Source organism: Schistocerca nitens, chromosome 10 (genome assembly GCF_023898315.1).
Source record: "Schistocerca nitens isolate TAMUIC-IGC-003100 chromosome 10, iqSchNite1.1, whole genome shotgun sequence".
In the NCBI taxonomy this organism is placed as follows: Eukaryota; Metazoa; Arthropoda; class Insecta; order Orthoptera; family Acrididae; genus Schistocerca; species Schistocerca nitens.
In genome coordinates this window covers 11188620-11204414 of record NC_064623.1, presented here as the reverse complement: position 1 = coordinate 11204414, position 15795 = coordinate 11188620, and the positions used below count along the sequence as shown (strand labels likewise).

The 15795-nt window shown below is 39.2% G+C and overlaps 1 protein-coding gene across 1 annotated transcript in view; it reads left to right on the top strand.

The window, feature by feature from the left end:
- The window catches only part of LOC126210297 (gamma-interferon-inducible lysosomal thiol reductase-like), a 92134-nt gene extending 83800 nt beyond the window's left edge, over positions 1-8334 (top strand). Inside the window, exon 6 of the mRNA XM_049939494.1 lies at positions 8043-8334. Within this exon, the coding sequence (XP_049795451.1) occupies positions 8043-8099 (57 nt within the window). The 3' untranslated portion in view covers positions 8100-8334. The remainder of the gene's footprint in view (positions 1-8042) is intronic.
- The last annotated feature ends 7461 nt before the right edge of the window (positions 8335-15795 follow it).

Below are 15795 nucleotides of genomic sequence, written 5' to 3'. Positions count from 1 at the left end.
AACTTGGCAGCAGCCATAAAAAGCTTAACACCCAATGAAATTCAGTGGAATCCAGGTACTGCTGTGCAATACTCACACTCCCCCCTTGGCTGTCGAACTTACTTGGAGTTGCTTATATATGTTGTTGTTGTTGTGGTCTTCAGTCCTGAGACTGGTTTGATGCAGCTCTCCATTCTACTCTATCCTGTGCAAGTTTCTTCATCTCCCAGTACCTACCTGCAGCCTACATCCTTCTGAATCTGCTTAGTGTATTCATCTCTTGGTCTCCCTCTAAGATTTTTACCCTCCATGTTGCCCTCCAATACTAAATTGGTAATCCCTTGATGCCTCAGAACATGTCCTACCAACCGATCCCTTCTTCTGGTCAAGCTGTGCCACAAGCTCCTCTTCTCCCCAATTCTATTCAGTACCTCCTCATTAGTTATGTGATCTACCCATCTAATCTTTGGCACTCTTCTGTAGCACCACATTTCGAAAGCTTTTATTCTCTTCTTGTCCAAACTATTTATTGGCCATGTTTCATTTCCATAAATGGCTACACTCCATACAAATACTTTCAGAAACGACTTCCTGGCACTTAAATCTATACTCGATGTTAGCAAATTTCTCTTCTTCAGAAATGCTTTCCTTGCCATTGCCAGTCTACATTTTATATCCTCTCTACTTCGACCATCATCAGTTACTTTGCTCCCCAAATAGCAAAACTCCTTTACTACTTTAAGTGTCTCATTTCCTAATCTAATTCCCTCAGCATCACCCGCCTTAATTCGACTACATTCCGTTACCCTCATTTTGCTTTTGTTGATGTTCATCTTATATCCTTCTTTCAAGACACTGTCCATTCCGTTCAAGTGCTCTTCCAAGTCCTTTGCTGTCTCTGACAGAATTACAATATCATCGGCGAACCTCAAAGTTTTTATTTCTTCTCCATGGATTTTAATACCTACTCCGAATTTTTCTTTTGTTTCCTTTACTGCTTGCTCAATATACAGATTGAATAACATCGGGGAGAGGCTACAACCCTGTCTCACTCCCTTCCCAACCACTGCTTCCCTTTCACACCCCTCGATTCTTATGACTGCCATCTGGTTTCTGTACAAATTGTAAATAGCTGTTCACTCCCTGTATTTTATCCCTGCCACCTTCAGAATTTGAAAGAGAGCATTCTAGTCAACATTGTCAAAAGCTTTCTCTAAGTCTACAAACACTGGAAACGTAGGTTTGCCTTTCCTTAATCTATGTTCGAAGATAAGTCGTAGGGTCAGTATTGCCTCACATGTTCCAATATTTCTACAGAATCCAAACTGATCTTCCCTGAGGTCAGCTTCTACCAGTTTTTCCATTTGTCTGTAAAGAATTCATGTTAGTATTTTGCAGCCATGACTTATTAAACTGATATTTCAGTAATTTTCACATTTGTGAATACCTGCTTTCTTTGAGATTGGAATTATTATATTCTTCTTGAAGTGTGAGGGTATTTTGCATGTCTCATACATCTTGCTCACCAGATGGTAGAGTTTTGTCATGACTGGCTCTCCCAAGGCTGTCAGTAGTTCTAATGGAATGTTGTCTACTCCCGGGGCCTTGTTTCATCTAAGGTGTATCAGTGCTCTATCAAACTCTTCACGCAGTATCTTATCTCCCATTTTATATTCATCTTCATCCTCTTCCATTTTCATAATATTGTCCTCAAGTACATCGTCCTTTCATAAACCCTTTATATACTCCTTCCACCTTTCTGCTTTCACTTATTTGCTTAGAACTGGGTTTCCATCTGAGCTCTTGATATTCATACAAGTGTTTCTCTTTTCGCCAAAGGTCTCTTTAATTTTCCTGTAGGAAGTATCTATCTTACCCCTAGTGAGATAAACCTCTACATCCTTACATTTGCCCTCTAGCCATCCCTGCTTAACCATTTTGCACTTCCTGTCAATCTCATTCTTGAGACGTTTGTATTCCTTTTTGCCTGCTTCATTTACTGCATTTTTATATTTTCTCCTTTCATCAATTAAATTCAATATTTCTCCTGTTACCCAAGGATTTGTACTAGCCCTCGTCTTTTTAGCTACTTGATCCTCTGCTGCCTTCACTACTTCATCCCTCTGAGCTACCCATTCTTCTTCTACTGTACTTCTTTCCCCCATTCCTGTCAATTGTTCCCTTATGCTCTCCCTGAAACTCTGTACAACCTCTGGTTCTTTCAGTTTATCCAGGTCCCATCTCCTTAAATTCCCACCTTTTTGCAGTTTCTTCAGTTTTAATCTACAGTTCATAACCAAGAGATTGTGGTCAGAATCCATATCTGCCCCTGGAAATGTCTTACAATTTAAAACCTGGTTCCTAAATCTCTGTCTTACCATTATATAATCTGTCTGAGACCTCGCAGTATCTCCAGGCTTCTTCCATGTATACAACCTTCTTTCATGATTCTTGAACCAAGTGTTAGCTATGATTAAGTTATGCTCTGTGCAAAACTCTACCAGGCGGCTTCCTATTTCATTTCTTAGCCCCAACCTATATTCACCTACTATGTTTCCTTCTCTCCCTTTTCCTACTCTTGAATTCCAGTCACCCATGACTATTAAATTGTTGTCTCCCTTCACTACCTGAATAATTTCTTTTATCTCATCATACATTTCATCAATTTCTTCATCATCTGCAGAGCTAGTTGGCGTATAAACTTGTACTACTGTAGTAGGTGTGGGCTTCATGTCTATCTTGGCCACAACAATGTGTTCACTGCCATCTGTAGTAGCTTACCCGCACTCCTATTTTTTTATTCATTATTAAACCTACTCCTGCATTACCCCTATTTAATTTTGTATTTATAACCCAGTATTCACCTGACCAAAAGTCTTGTTGCTCCTGCCACCGAACTTCACTAATTCCCACTATATCTAACTTTAACCTATCCATTTCCCCTTTTAAATTTTCTAACCTACCTGCCCGATTAAGGGATCTGACATTCCTCGCTCCGATACGTAGAACGCCAGTTTTCATTCTCCTGATAACGACATCCTCTTGAGTAGTCCCTGCCCGGAGATCCACATGGGGGACTATTTTACCTCCGGAATATTTTACCCAAGAGGACGCCATCATCATTTAACCATACAGAAAAGCTGCATGCCCTCGGGAAAAATTACGGCTGTAGTTTCCCCTTGCTTTCAACCATTCACAGTACCAGCACAGCAAGGCCATTTTGGTTAGTGTTAGAAGGCCAGATCAGTCAATCATCCAGACTGTTGCCCCTGAAACTACTGAAAAGGCTGCTGCCCCTGTTCAGGAACCACACGTTTCTCTGGCCTCTCAACAGATACCCCTCTGTTGTGGTTGCACCTATGGTATGGCCATCTGTATCGCTGAGGCACGCAAGCCTCCCCACCAACTGCAAGGTCCATGGTTCATGGGATGGAGGAATATACTACAATCTCCTAAATGTCACTCACACAGGGGTCATAAAGATCAGATGCACAGACACATTCAGTCATTCTTCTCACACTCCATATGTGAATGAATTGGGAAGAAACCCTAATGACTGGTGCAATTAGTCATACCCTCTGCCAAGCCCTTCACGTTGGTTTGGTGAGCATTGATGTAGATGTAGTTGTAGTTGTAGATGTGAACATAGATGTGGTTGTAGGTGTAGGTGGTATATGAGGCCTGTCTAAAAAATATCCAACCTTTGATTTTCCCATGCAAAATAGAGACGATAGCACAGCGCCACTGTACACAGTAAAGGAAGAGACCTTTATGTGCATACGTGAATTTTGTCCCCTCCTTCCAGCACGCCAGTCACTGCCTGTCGGTCTGAGTAAGGTGCTACACAACATGTTTGTCGGATTATTTATTCTCTCAAGATGACTGAATGTGTTGAGCGAAGATACTGCATCAAATTTTGTCAGCAGTTTGGCGATTCTCAGAGTGAAACAATTCATAAGATAACAGCAGATGTTTGGAGAAGACACAATGTGTGTAACACAAATTACAAAGTGGTTCAACCAATTCAGAAGTGGCCACTCATCAGTGGAGAGTGACCAGCATTCTGGCAGGCCCCAATATGCTCAGAGTGCAGCTGTTGTTGAGAGGGTGCAAAATTTGGTGACGGCAGATCGTCATTTGACTGTGTGGGAGATTGCCCAACAGGTTGGAGTGAGTAAAGATTCTGCACATTCAATTTTGTGTGACGATTTGAACACGCACTGAGTGGCTGCGAAATTCGTGCCCGATTTGTTGTCGCCGGAACAAAAAGACCTCTGTTTTGATGTTGCACAGGATCTTCTGGACACCACCGACACTGATCATGAGTTTCTGAACACCATGATAACTGGATATGAGTCATGGGTGTACAGGTATGACCCAGAAACAAAAAGACAGTCATCGCAATGAAAGTATCCCTAGTCTCCGAGGCCAAAGAAAGTGTGACAGGTGTGGAGCAAAGTCAAGATGGTGCTGACTGTCTTCTTTGATGTCCATGGAATTGTGCATCATGAATACACACTGGAATGGCAAACAGTGACAAAGGAGTACTATCAAGATGTTCTCCGGTGACTCCGTGCTGCAGTTCGGTGCAAAAGGTCAGGCATGGGGACAGCAAAAAACTGACAACTGCATCATAACAATGCCCCCACACATTCATCCCACTTGACCCAAAATTTCTAGGCCAAACATGGAAATGCAGCCGTTCAGCAACCTCCCTACTCTCCAGACATGGCTCCTTGCGACTTCTGGTTGTTTAGGATCCTGTTTTGAGAGGATGACAGAGCTGAACGCCATGCCAAAATAAGGCTTCCAGAGGTGTTCTCGCAGCGGAAGGACTGGTGGGCTAAGTTTTTGCAAGCACAAGGGGCCTACTTTGAAGGGGATTAGGGTCCCAATCCTGTCAGATACTCAAAATATATTTTCTGGCCAAAGGTCAGATACTTTTTAGACAGGCCTCATATGTGATTTAACGGGATAAGGAAAGGATGCTGCGACTGCTGGAAACAGCACCACAGTTTACCCCACACCTCATAGCACAACACGTGCACTCCGTATTAATCCACATATACCCACCTGATGGAAGTTTAAACATTTAAAATGTATTGTGGAAATAAATAAGCAGTGACTGGCAACAGTAAACTTGTTGTTTCTATAATGCATAACACTGGCTATTCTGTATTCACTTCTAGGTAACTTTATTCCTTTACCTGATTAAAAATCATTGTTTTTGAGTGCTAATGGCGATATTAGATTAGATGTAGTTTTCATTCCAGTTGATCCATAGTGAAGAGATCTTCTAGGATGTAGTATGTATCAGAAAAACAAGAATAGGTAATAAATATTTTCAATGAAAATCAAATGTGCTAATCCCACTGCCAGTGGGAATGGTCAGCATGGATTTCAAATGAATCCAAATAATTGTAACATATTTTCATTTTTGAAGTAATAAACACTAAATAGAAAAATCATTTTACAACACTTATTTACAACTGTCACATTACTGCACTGAATTTGTACAGAAGTCAGATTGTACCAATTGAGTAGAATGACTTGACCACCTATAAATCCTTTAGGCTCCACATAAACTGAACATTATTGCTAGTTAAACTTTTTATGGATGATGGCAAATTATTGAAAATATGTGTTCCTGAGTAATGGACACCTTTTTGGATCAAAGTAAGGGACTTTAAATCTTTGTGAAGATTATCCTTCTTTGTAGTATTGATTCCATGAAGTGAGTCGTTGGTTTGGAAAAGAGATATATTTTATTGAGCATTAAGGAATAAACACACTGATAGAAAAAAAGTTGTTAAGCGTATTTCTACATCTGAAAGCTGATGTGTATTCATATTTCATGCCAGTCACATAAGAGTGGCACTAGCAGCACCACTATGAGAATGCAAATCAGGTTTGCTTCAAATACACACTGTAACGATCGTGAGCATCAGTTACCTTTGAGATTGGATGTGATGTGATGATGTTAGTAGAGAATTCCTTTAAGGTGACAAAGACGCCTTTATCAGCACTTCGAGGAGTTTGAACAATGTCGTGTAATAGGGCTACTCGAAGCTGGATGTTCCTTCTGTGATATTGCAGAAAAACTTGGCAGGAATTTAGGTTCTGTAGATGATTGCTGGAAGCAGTAGTCACGAGAATGTACGGTCACGAGAAGACCGGGCTCTGGACGGGCACACGGCACTAGCGAGAGAGACGACCATCACGTTTGGCGTGGGGCTCTGGTGCACCGTACTGCATCTGCAGCAGCAATTTGAGCAGCACTTGGCATCACAGTCACACAGTGAACCATTGCAAATTGGTTACTTCGAGGACAGCTCTGAGCCAGACGCCCTGTAGTGTGAACTGCACTGAGGTCACACTACCAGCACATGTGACTTCAGTGGTGTCGAGTGAGAGCTTGTTGGTAGGCGGGGTGGTGGTCTGTCTGTGTTCTCTGATGAAAGCTGGTTTTCCCTCAGTTCCAGTGACGGTTGTACGTTGGTTAGTAGAAGGGCAGTTTGGGCCTGCAACCAACCTGTCTGCACGCTAATCACACTGGACCTACACCAGGAGTGACGGCCCCAGGTGAGATTTCGTATGATAGCACCCCAACACATTTGTGGTTGTCCCATGCACCCTGACTACGAATTTGTATGCCTGTCTGTTGATGCAACCTGTTGTGCTGCTGCTCATAAACAACATTCCACAGGGTGTTTTGCAACAGGATACTGATCAATATACGCAGTATACATAATCATTGTATATTGGGAAGCTGTAGTTAATATCCCTAGTTCTCTAAACACATCTACGAAGGATGTTTTGAGTTCAAATCACGAATAATTCTTATTACACATTTCTGGACCCAGAAAATTTCAGCTCGGTTTGATGAATAACTCAAAAAAGTCCCACAAGACATTATGGAATGAAACAAAGCATAGTATTCCAGCTTTTTCATTTTTATCTCCTCTGTGTCTGACATCACCCACATTGTAAATAGAAATTTGTTTAGGTGTGTCAGCAGTTCTGTGGTGTGCTCCTCCCAGATGCATTTATTATCAAATTGTGATCCCAAGAATTTAACGCTGTTTAATTTTTCTACCTGTTTGTCATCCTATTGTGGGGGTACACTGGTGTGAAACCTCTTAAATATTCTGAACTGCATGTAGTGTGTTTTTCCAAAGTTTGCTGACAAAGAATTGGCTGGGAACCATTTATTAATCTCCATGAAAATTTCATTAACTCATCTTCCTACAAGAACACTTGATTTGCTATTTATTGTAATGTTTCTATCAGCTGCAAACAAAACAAACTTTGTATTTGGTAATGTTACTGACAAGAGGTCATTGATATACACAAGAAAAGTAATGGCTCTGAGATGGAACCTTGGTACACCATACATAATTAGTTCACAGTTGGACGATATCTGATAGTTTAATAAATATCTCTTTCCTAATGACAACATTTGTTTCCTGTCAGTGATACGGGATTTCAATCACTTTGCATTCATTTATTGTACATCACAGAGACTATCAAAAAGGAGAACCTCCAGAGATGGAGAGCAAGTTAAGGTAACATTAACAAAGGAGAAGCTTATCTTAAAAACTTCCCCTGTTTATTTTGGTAACGATAAACTTCACTATACTGCTTGAAACTATTTGTCCTTATGTTAGCTGAATAAATCTGTCCAGATGGATTAGTAATTCTATTTCTCTGAACAATATTTTGACTTGATGAATGATGTAGAGATCTTAGTCAAGCACTCTGGATGATTAGCTTTCTCTCATCTCTCTCTCTCTCTCCCTCTCCCTCTCTCTCTCTCTCTCTCTCTCTCTCTCTCTCTCTCTCTCTCTCTCTCTCTCTCCCCCCCTCTCTCCCCCCCCCCTTTCCTTTCTTTCTCTCTCTTTCTGTTCTACACTCATTCTGGATGGACAAGAGTAGAATTTTCATTCCAGCTAGACGCCTGGAAGCGTTAGTAGTTACTAACAAATTTTTTCCAAATAATATCATTCAGATTCCCTTACATTAAAATTTTCAGTTCTCATTAGAAAATAATGTGCACTTCACAGGAACCCAAGCCAACAGAGTGTACAAATGGAAGGGCGAGTACTGATGCAGTGAGGTGAATAAGAAGCAACATGCAGTTAACTGACATGTGACACTGTATCGACACTCCAGTGGAAACAGAGAAGACCCTTCTCTGCAGTCTGCAGTGACGGCTGAGAGCATTGGGAACTGAGGTTTGAAATTGTAGAGCTAAGTATTGTTCTGATGGACAGAAAAATGGAAAAATAAAAAGTTTTGTAAGATATAATACCAGACCCACAAAGAGAACTATCCGATAATAAAATAATCAAAATACAGGGTGATTCAAAAAGAATACCACAACTTTAAAAATGTGTATTTAATGAAAGAAACATAATATAACCTTCTGTTATACATCATTACAAAGACTATTTAAAAAGGTTTTTTTTTCACTCAAAAACAAGTTCAGAGATGTTCAATATGGCCCCCTCCAGATACACGAGCAATATCAACCCGATACTCCAACTCGTTCCACACTCTCTGTAGCATATCAGGCGTAACAGTTTCGATAGCTGCTATTATTTCTCATTTCAAATCATCAATGGTGGCTGGGAGAGGTGGCCGAAACACCATATCCTTAACATACCCCCATAAGAAAAAATCGCAGGGGGTAAGATCAGGGCTTCTTGGAGGCCAGTGATGAAGCGCTCTATCACGGGCTGCCTGGCGGCCGATCCATCGCCTCGGGTAGTTGATGTTCAGGTAGTTACGGACAGATAAGTGCCAATGTGGTGGCGTTCCATCCTACTGAAATATGAATTGTTGTGCTTCTTGTGAACAAATGCTTGCTGGATGCGTGCTACATTTTCATCACTCGTTCTCGGCCATCCAGAACTTTTCCCTTTGCACAAACACCCATTCTCTGTAAACTGTTTATACCAACGTTTAATACACCACCTATCAGGAGGTTTAACACCATACTTCGTTCGAAATGCACGCTGAACAACTGTCGTCGATTCACTTCTGCCATACTCAATAACACAAAAAGCTTTCTGTTGAGCGGTCGCCATCTTAGCCTCAACTGACGCTGACGCCTAGTCAACAGTGCCTCAAGTGAACAAATGTACAACTAAATGAAACTTTATAGCTCCCTTAATTCGCCGACAGATAGTGCTTAGCTCTGCCTTTTGTCGTTGCAGAGTTTTAAATTCCTAAAGTTGTGGTATTCTTTTTGAATCACCCTGTATTATTTTCAATTGAAAAATTTGAATTTTGCTGTGTGAGAGAAAATTTTGAAGGAAATATTGTAAGTTGCTGTTGCAGGCACAGGTTCGTTTTGAAATGCTGAAGCATTTACTAATAAATTGATGCAGAATTTCTGATCAGCACTTAATCTTTAGGACATAAAATGTGTAGTACTGCTGATAGAACCACATCAGAGTAAAAATTGTTGACATTGGCCTAGCCTTCACAACTAATAGTTCCTTCTTCAGTAAGGAGAGGGGTGTGGGTAGGGGCAGGTTAAAAAGGAGGCCAGATCACTGAAAGCCCAGGATGAGGAAGACCCACCTGCAGTGAGGGTGGAGACAGACAAAGATGATGGAGGGAGGTGTCAGAGACAGGAGTAGATGGTACTCTGGTAAGCAGTATCACAGCGCCAGTCCTGAGATGGTAAGGATGAAGTGCACAAGAGTACAAATTTCAATGGTATGCACTGTATGGCCTGTTTCCATTCACTCACAGCAACTGTTGGTGACAAGAGTAATGCGTGCTTTAACTCGTTACTCAGAAGTTTGCCTTCAGTGCTGCTCAGTTCTCTCTCTCCCAGACTTCTTGAATGTGTAAAGTAATGGATGGTGTATTGCTGTACTTTCTAATGTGATCATGTTGCTCAAAATTGTGAACAATACCTGTAAGAGAACAGTTATGCACTTGTTATGTGCCATATTGTAAGCTGACAGAACAGTTTGAACACACTGCAATAAGTGTATGTGTTTTCTGTGGAGGTTTGTGACATTCCCGTTACCTGTATTGTCCTTGGTACCCAGATTCTTGAAGTCTCATATGTTGCTTGCTGAATTATGCTGAAAACTGGATTTAAGAAGAAAAGGTTCTTGCGAAATGATGTACATGTCGCCAGTGGCATATTTTAAGGTGTGGGGGAGCCTTCAGGGCTTAATACTCCACCCCCCCCCCCCCCTTTACCCCAAAATTTGAAACTGTAGAAATGTTTTTTCTTACATACCTACACACAATGTGATAATAGTAGGGGTAGAAAAGAAGGCTTAACAAGACCTCTGATTTCAGTATGTGAAGAAATGGGATGTATGCTGCTACAATATGCCAACAACAGACTGTTCTGAACGAATCTCCACAGAAAAGAGAATTGCTGATAGCTGATATGGTTGTATGTTGTGATTGGTTTACTAACAAATATTTTTTTAAGGATTAAAGCTTATTTGTGCTCCATTGTGTAGTGACATTGCATGTCTTAAATTATGTTTTAGTAACACATATCAATTTAACATTGATGGTGAATTGAATACAAAGTTTATGAGCTCATTCTCAACATTTTACAGTATCTGTAATAGAACATTAATGAATACAGAGACATTGCACATTATGGAGGTGGTGGACACATTGCCAGAACATGCGTTGACCGAGAGATGCTGCAGTTTGTTTTGTACGTGATTCTCTGTGTTACCAGCTGTTAAATTGTTAATATGACTATGTTGTGAAAACCGGTGTTATTGATGCTAGTATAGTAAAATCATGATTTTGAGTGCTTAGACAATGCATCATAAAACAAAACATGGGAAGATTTTTAAAACTTCTCCAAACGCACAATGTCTAGAATGGTTCAGGAAAATGGATGATCCACTGCAGTTGCCACTGCTGCTGTTTCAAACAGTAGAAGCATTATTAATAACACAAAATCACGTTTGTTGGGCCTTGATCAAAATCAGTATCTTTCATTGACACATCAAACTCTTGAAAGTCCACCACCAGGCAGTAAGTATCATACTTTTGATTGTTTGCTATCAAACAACAAAAGATGACCGCATGAAGCTGCATCATTTGGAAAATCTTTTTGTGCTGGACACAACTTACAAATTTACCCTCACTTTGCAAAGTGGCCAGTATCATAAATGCAATGAAGATGGATGGAGAAATATTTTTGCTTAGTATACTCTCCCAAAGATTGCAGAGCTGTCGGTAAGTACTGTGCATATTTTGCTAAGCCAATTTCAGGTACAGGTAGTTACTGAAATATTGGAGCTGTGGTAACCTCCAGGTTTTTGAAGTGGAAGCATGCTCTTGAATATTTCAACATCTGTGCAAGCAGTGCTTGCCATAGGGCTGCTGTAATCAATTGTGACAACTTTTTTCACATAGTGATGAACAAAACAAATAATGTAAAACATTGTCTGGACCAGGACTTGGTGCAGCTGTTGGAAAAAAAAAAAAAAGGAAATGCATGGTCCCTATAATTGAGATGGTGATTGTCTGTGGATATCAAGAGACTGCATTAAGAGACCACGTGGCCTACTGAACTTGGATAAGTTTAGCAGTGTTGTAAAATACCACACAGAAGGTGACTAAAACCTATGAGGAAGTAGGGAAGTAGTGGGTAAATGGGACAAGTAAGTTAGTACGTCAGTTCAAAATCAGATTATCAGTTGCATCAATAACCAACTATTGGGAAGGATTGTTCAGCACATCAATGTTGCCAAACATTTAATTACTCTTGCTAGAATAGAAAAACTCTGTCTTTGTGCCCATTATATTTCCCTGGATCTCAAGATTTGTGAAGATTTCCTGCAATTTGTTCCAGAGTTTGATGTGACTGACAAAGGATTAGCTTTATGTGTAATTGAAAACTTGATAAAAAAAGTTTCAAATCAGTCATTGTCATTGTTAGATCAGCGACTAATGGATCTGAAGCAAAAAAGGAATGGAGTTTTATAACTGCATCAATTATACCTATGTCTCCAGTTTTTTGTGGTAGAAGACAATAAAGCTATTAAGGGGTGCATAATGTGTCAAGAACCGATCCTTCGGTGAATTAATCAAGACATCCAGAAAGACACTTTGTACTCATAGTAACCCTCAACATCATTACCAGTATTCTGATTTATATGATGTGCTTGCTTGGTAGAGATGCACAGCTGCTTGATTTCATTGGCTGGAGCTAATTCTTTGACTTCTAAGAAAATACAGCTGAAAGTATCATCCATATTTTCTCTCATTGCCAGCAGTTGCCTTTTGAGATGCCTGGAAATGTTAATTAACTCTGCAAAATGTATATCTCAACACTGGACCTGACTACAGATGGACTCATCCAGTATAAACGTATCAGAAAGTACAACCAAGCATGTGACAAAATCTCCCTTGTTTGTTGCTGCTAACAGAGTTGTGGCAGCATGAGATGTGGTATTGACAAATTTTTTGTATTTTCCCCAGAGCTTAAACATCTTTATACTTTCTTGAAGTCTTGTGCACTGTGAAGACACTCAGTCCATTTAGTGAGAGTAGTAAATTACAAACTGCTGACTTGAACATCAGTTTATGATTCAAGGGCATCATTTAATATTTGCCTATGTTTTGGTTGTCCAAAGAAATTATGCACAATTTCCAGTGTTCCTAGTGAATTCCTGGTAAGTGTAATGTTGCAAGTGTCGCTAACTACCAACTTGAAATTATGAGCTGCACAATGAGAATACGTAACTAAAGGATAGTCCTTTTGTATGAATGCATGAGCCCCACAGGCTTTTCCTGACATGGATGCAGCACCATCATAGCCCGGTCCTCATAAAAATGACACATTAAGGCCAAATTATACCACATCTAAATCAACTGGAGCAGTTGCCTTAAAAGTAGAAGCTTTGTGTGTGGCAGTCAAATTTATCCTAGTGTGTATCAGTTTCTGTAGCTCTTGGCAACTCTCCCAGTGACAACAGTTACAAATGAGGCAGTTTTGTCACCCTCGAGAGAATCAAGACACAGTTAAGGAATACAACTAACGAGGCATGTCTGAATGGGCTCACCGTGATGACAATTCATTGAGAAGAAATGATTAATGTCCAAACTGTGGTAAGTGGTATGGCAAAATAAAAATGCTGCTGTCTCCCTTTTGTATCTTACATTTCTAGTAAATTATTTAATCATTTGTTCTAGTTGTATGTACTAAGGCATATGAATAAAGCAGATTTTATACACTTCAAAGTATATAAACACAGGCCTACATTGTAAAAATATGTAATTCATACCTGTAGAATCAGTGCAGAAAATTCTCTTAGCAAAAAGGATTATCTTCTAATAAAATTATTCAAACTTCATAATGTTATAAAACTGATTACAAGATATGAATATAATAGAGGGAAACATTCCATGTGGGGAAAACATATCTAAAAACAAAGATGATGTAACTTACCAAACAAAAGTGTTGGTATGTTGATAGAGAAAATAACAAACACAAACACACACAAACTTTCCACATAGCATTACATGAATACTGAGACTGGGCTCTTACTTGAGCCGACATAGAAGTGTTAACACCATGACTGGACACCACAGACTGGTGATTTAGGTGGTGGGGTGGGCTATTTAAAGACTGGCATAAGAACATACTGTGATCTCAGAAACAATGCAAAGTTTAAAAATGGCTAGATTAGACTTTCATATTTTGAATGTACTATGAGTCTTAAATATTACTTGTTATATCAGATATATTGAGGTTTAGTAAATTATAAAAGCATGTAGAACCATATTATGCTTTCACATTGCAAATACCCTACTTCTTAGTAGGATTGCCATTCAGATTCTTACTTAGTGGATTAATCAGTTAATGCTGTATTTTTTTTTTCACAGTATAACAAACAGAGAACTGGAGAAACCAGTGTTTCAGTCACAGTTACAGTGGCCTTTTTTTGGACTCAAAGTTAACAATGTAACAAGCTCATAAGCAAAACTGGCTACAGAAAATTGTGAATGTCCAAACTTTCAATGTCAGTTATCCCATAAGTTGTTTCCAGTAATTCAAGGTATAGTACTGTAAAACTGGGATGCTCACTTTTTAATGATATATGCCACTTTATCCAAGTACACAAGTTACCTCACTAGATATTGTACCTTATGAACTGTAGTATTAACTTCTATTAGCCATATTTTCTAGTTAACAAGATTCTAGTAAAACTAATTGTCTCATTGGAATCAGCATGTTTAATATAACCAACCCAATAATAAATTTAAGTGGAATGGGTTTGTATTATAATTTGACATACTCAAGTATATATGACCCCTTATGTAGATAATTGTATTAAAAATGTGATAAAATCAGGAAAAGATTTACTGGTAGTTATTGACGGTAGTAGAAAACATAACGGGTGGTGAGTATCCCTCTTGTTGCTTTACTTTTATGTTGTATACTGTACATTTTGGCTATTGCATTTTATAGGTTTCTTCACTGTTGTGAAGGTGTTTTTGTAGAAATAAGGATGATAGTGATAACAAACCCACATCCTTTCGTCTTTCCCTCTCCTTCCCTCTTTCTTGATGAAGCAACCGTGGGTTGCGGAAGTTTGAGATTTGTGTGTGTGCTTGTGTTTGTTATTGTCTCTATCAACGTACCGACACTTTCGTATTTTGGCTTGCTCAATCACCAGAATTGTCAATGTTATACTGGCTACATATTGAAAATTGAACATCCTCAAATATTTAAACACACATTCCATTAGCCACTCCTCCTACAATTTCTCACAATAATTGTACTTATGGACTTTAAATTATGCCAAACTCAATTTTTTGGATTGGAGAGGCTGTGATTTTGACAATACAGGAAGCTGGTAGTGGTCTGTGTAAAGTTACGTAAATGCTTTGTTTGAAAGAATCAGGTAATAACAGCAGGTGGGCTGTGCAGGAGGAGGAGCAGTGGCTGTTTTTCTCACAGCAGCATATATAAAGTAATCTAAAAGTAATTACCATAACCATCATCTTGATCAGATTTGCACTAAACATGATTTGTTGTTAGTATACTTTTCACAAGTAGCTGTCAGTAGATGTTCCTGCTTGTCAGTGTATTAGTTCCCAGTTTATGGAACACATAAATAGAGTTCATAGGAAGCATGAGCTACCTGGTATACTTACCACATCTGAAGCAGAATATAATAATGACAGCAAGGAGTTGTTCGAGGTGGTATAAATAGCTAATATAGAAGGAGGTAAAACAAATGCTATGGATAAAATGTTTCACATTGCAAGATCAACTTCACATGACCCTGCAGCCACCAGCAGCGACTGTGATGTCACTATTGGTTATATTTTAACTAACATACTGGCAGATAACTGTACAGTAACAGTAACTGGAAATTCCCCATCTTATGACAGAGACCAAGTAATATCTGTAGAACAAAATTTGAAGTGCAAGAAGCTCTGTATGAAATACCAAGAAATGCCTGACAACATAAGTGCCTTCAATCAGAATCTAGCTAGTGAAGGCTGCACTGAAATCCAAAGTGACAAACACAGTGGAAACAGCTTTATCTTATACATAACCATTATGAATATATTAAGAAGGCATTTCCCACCAAGAATAGATGTCTAACAAGTAAAGAAAGACAAAACAATTGCATTGTAAATGGCATTATTGATTCATGTGAAAGGCAAAAAGTACTGCAGAAAAATGTTAAATGTAAAACTAGCTGCTCACATTTTAAATGCTTGTACAAGAAAAAAAGAACGTGCACCAAAGTCATAAAATGAGCAAAGGAAATGGCTGTTTAAATGGTCATTATCAAC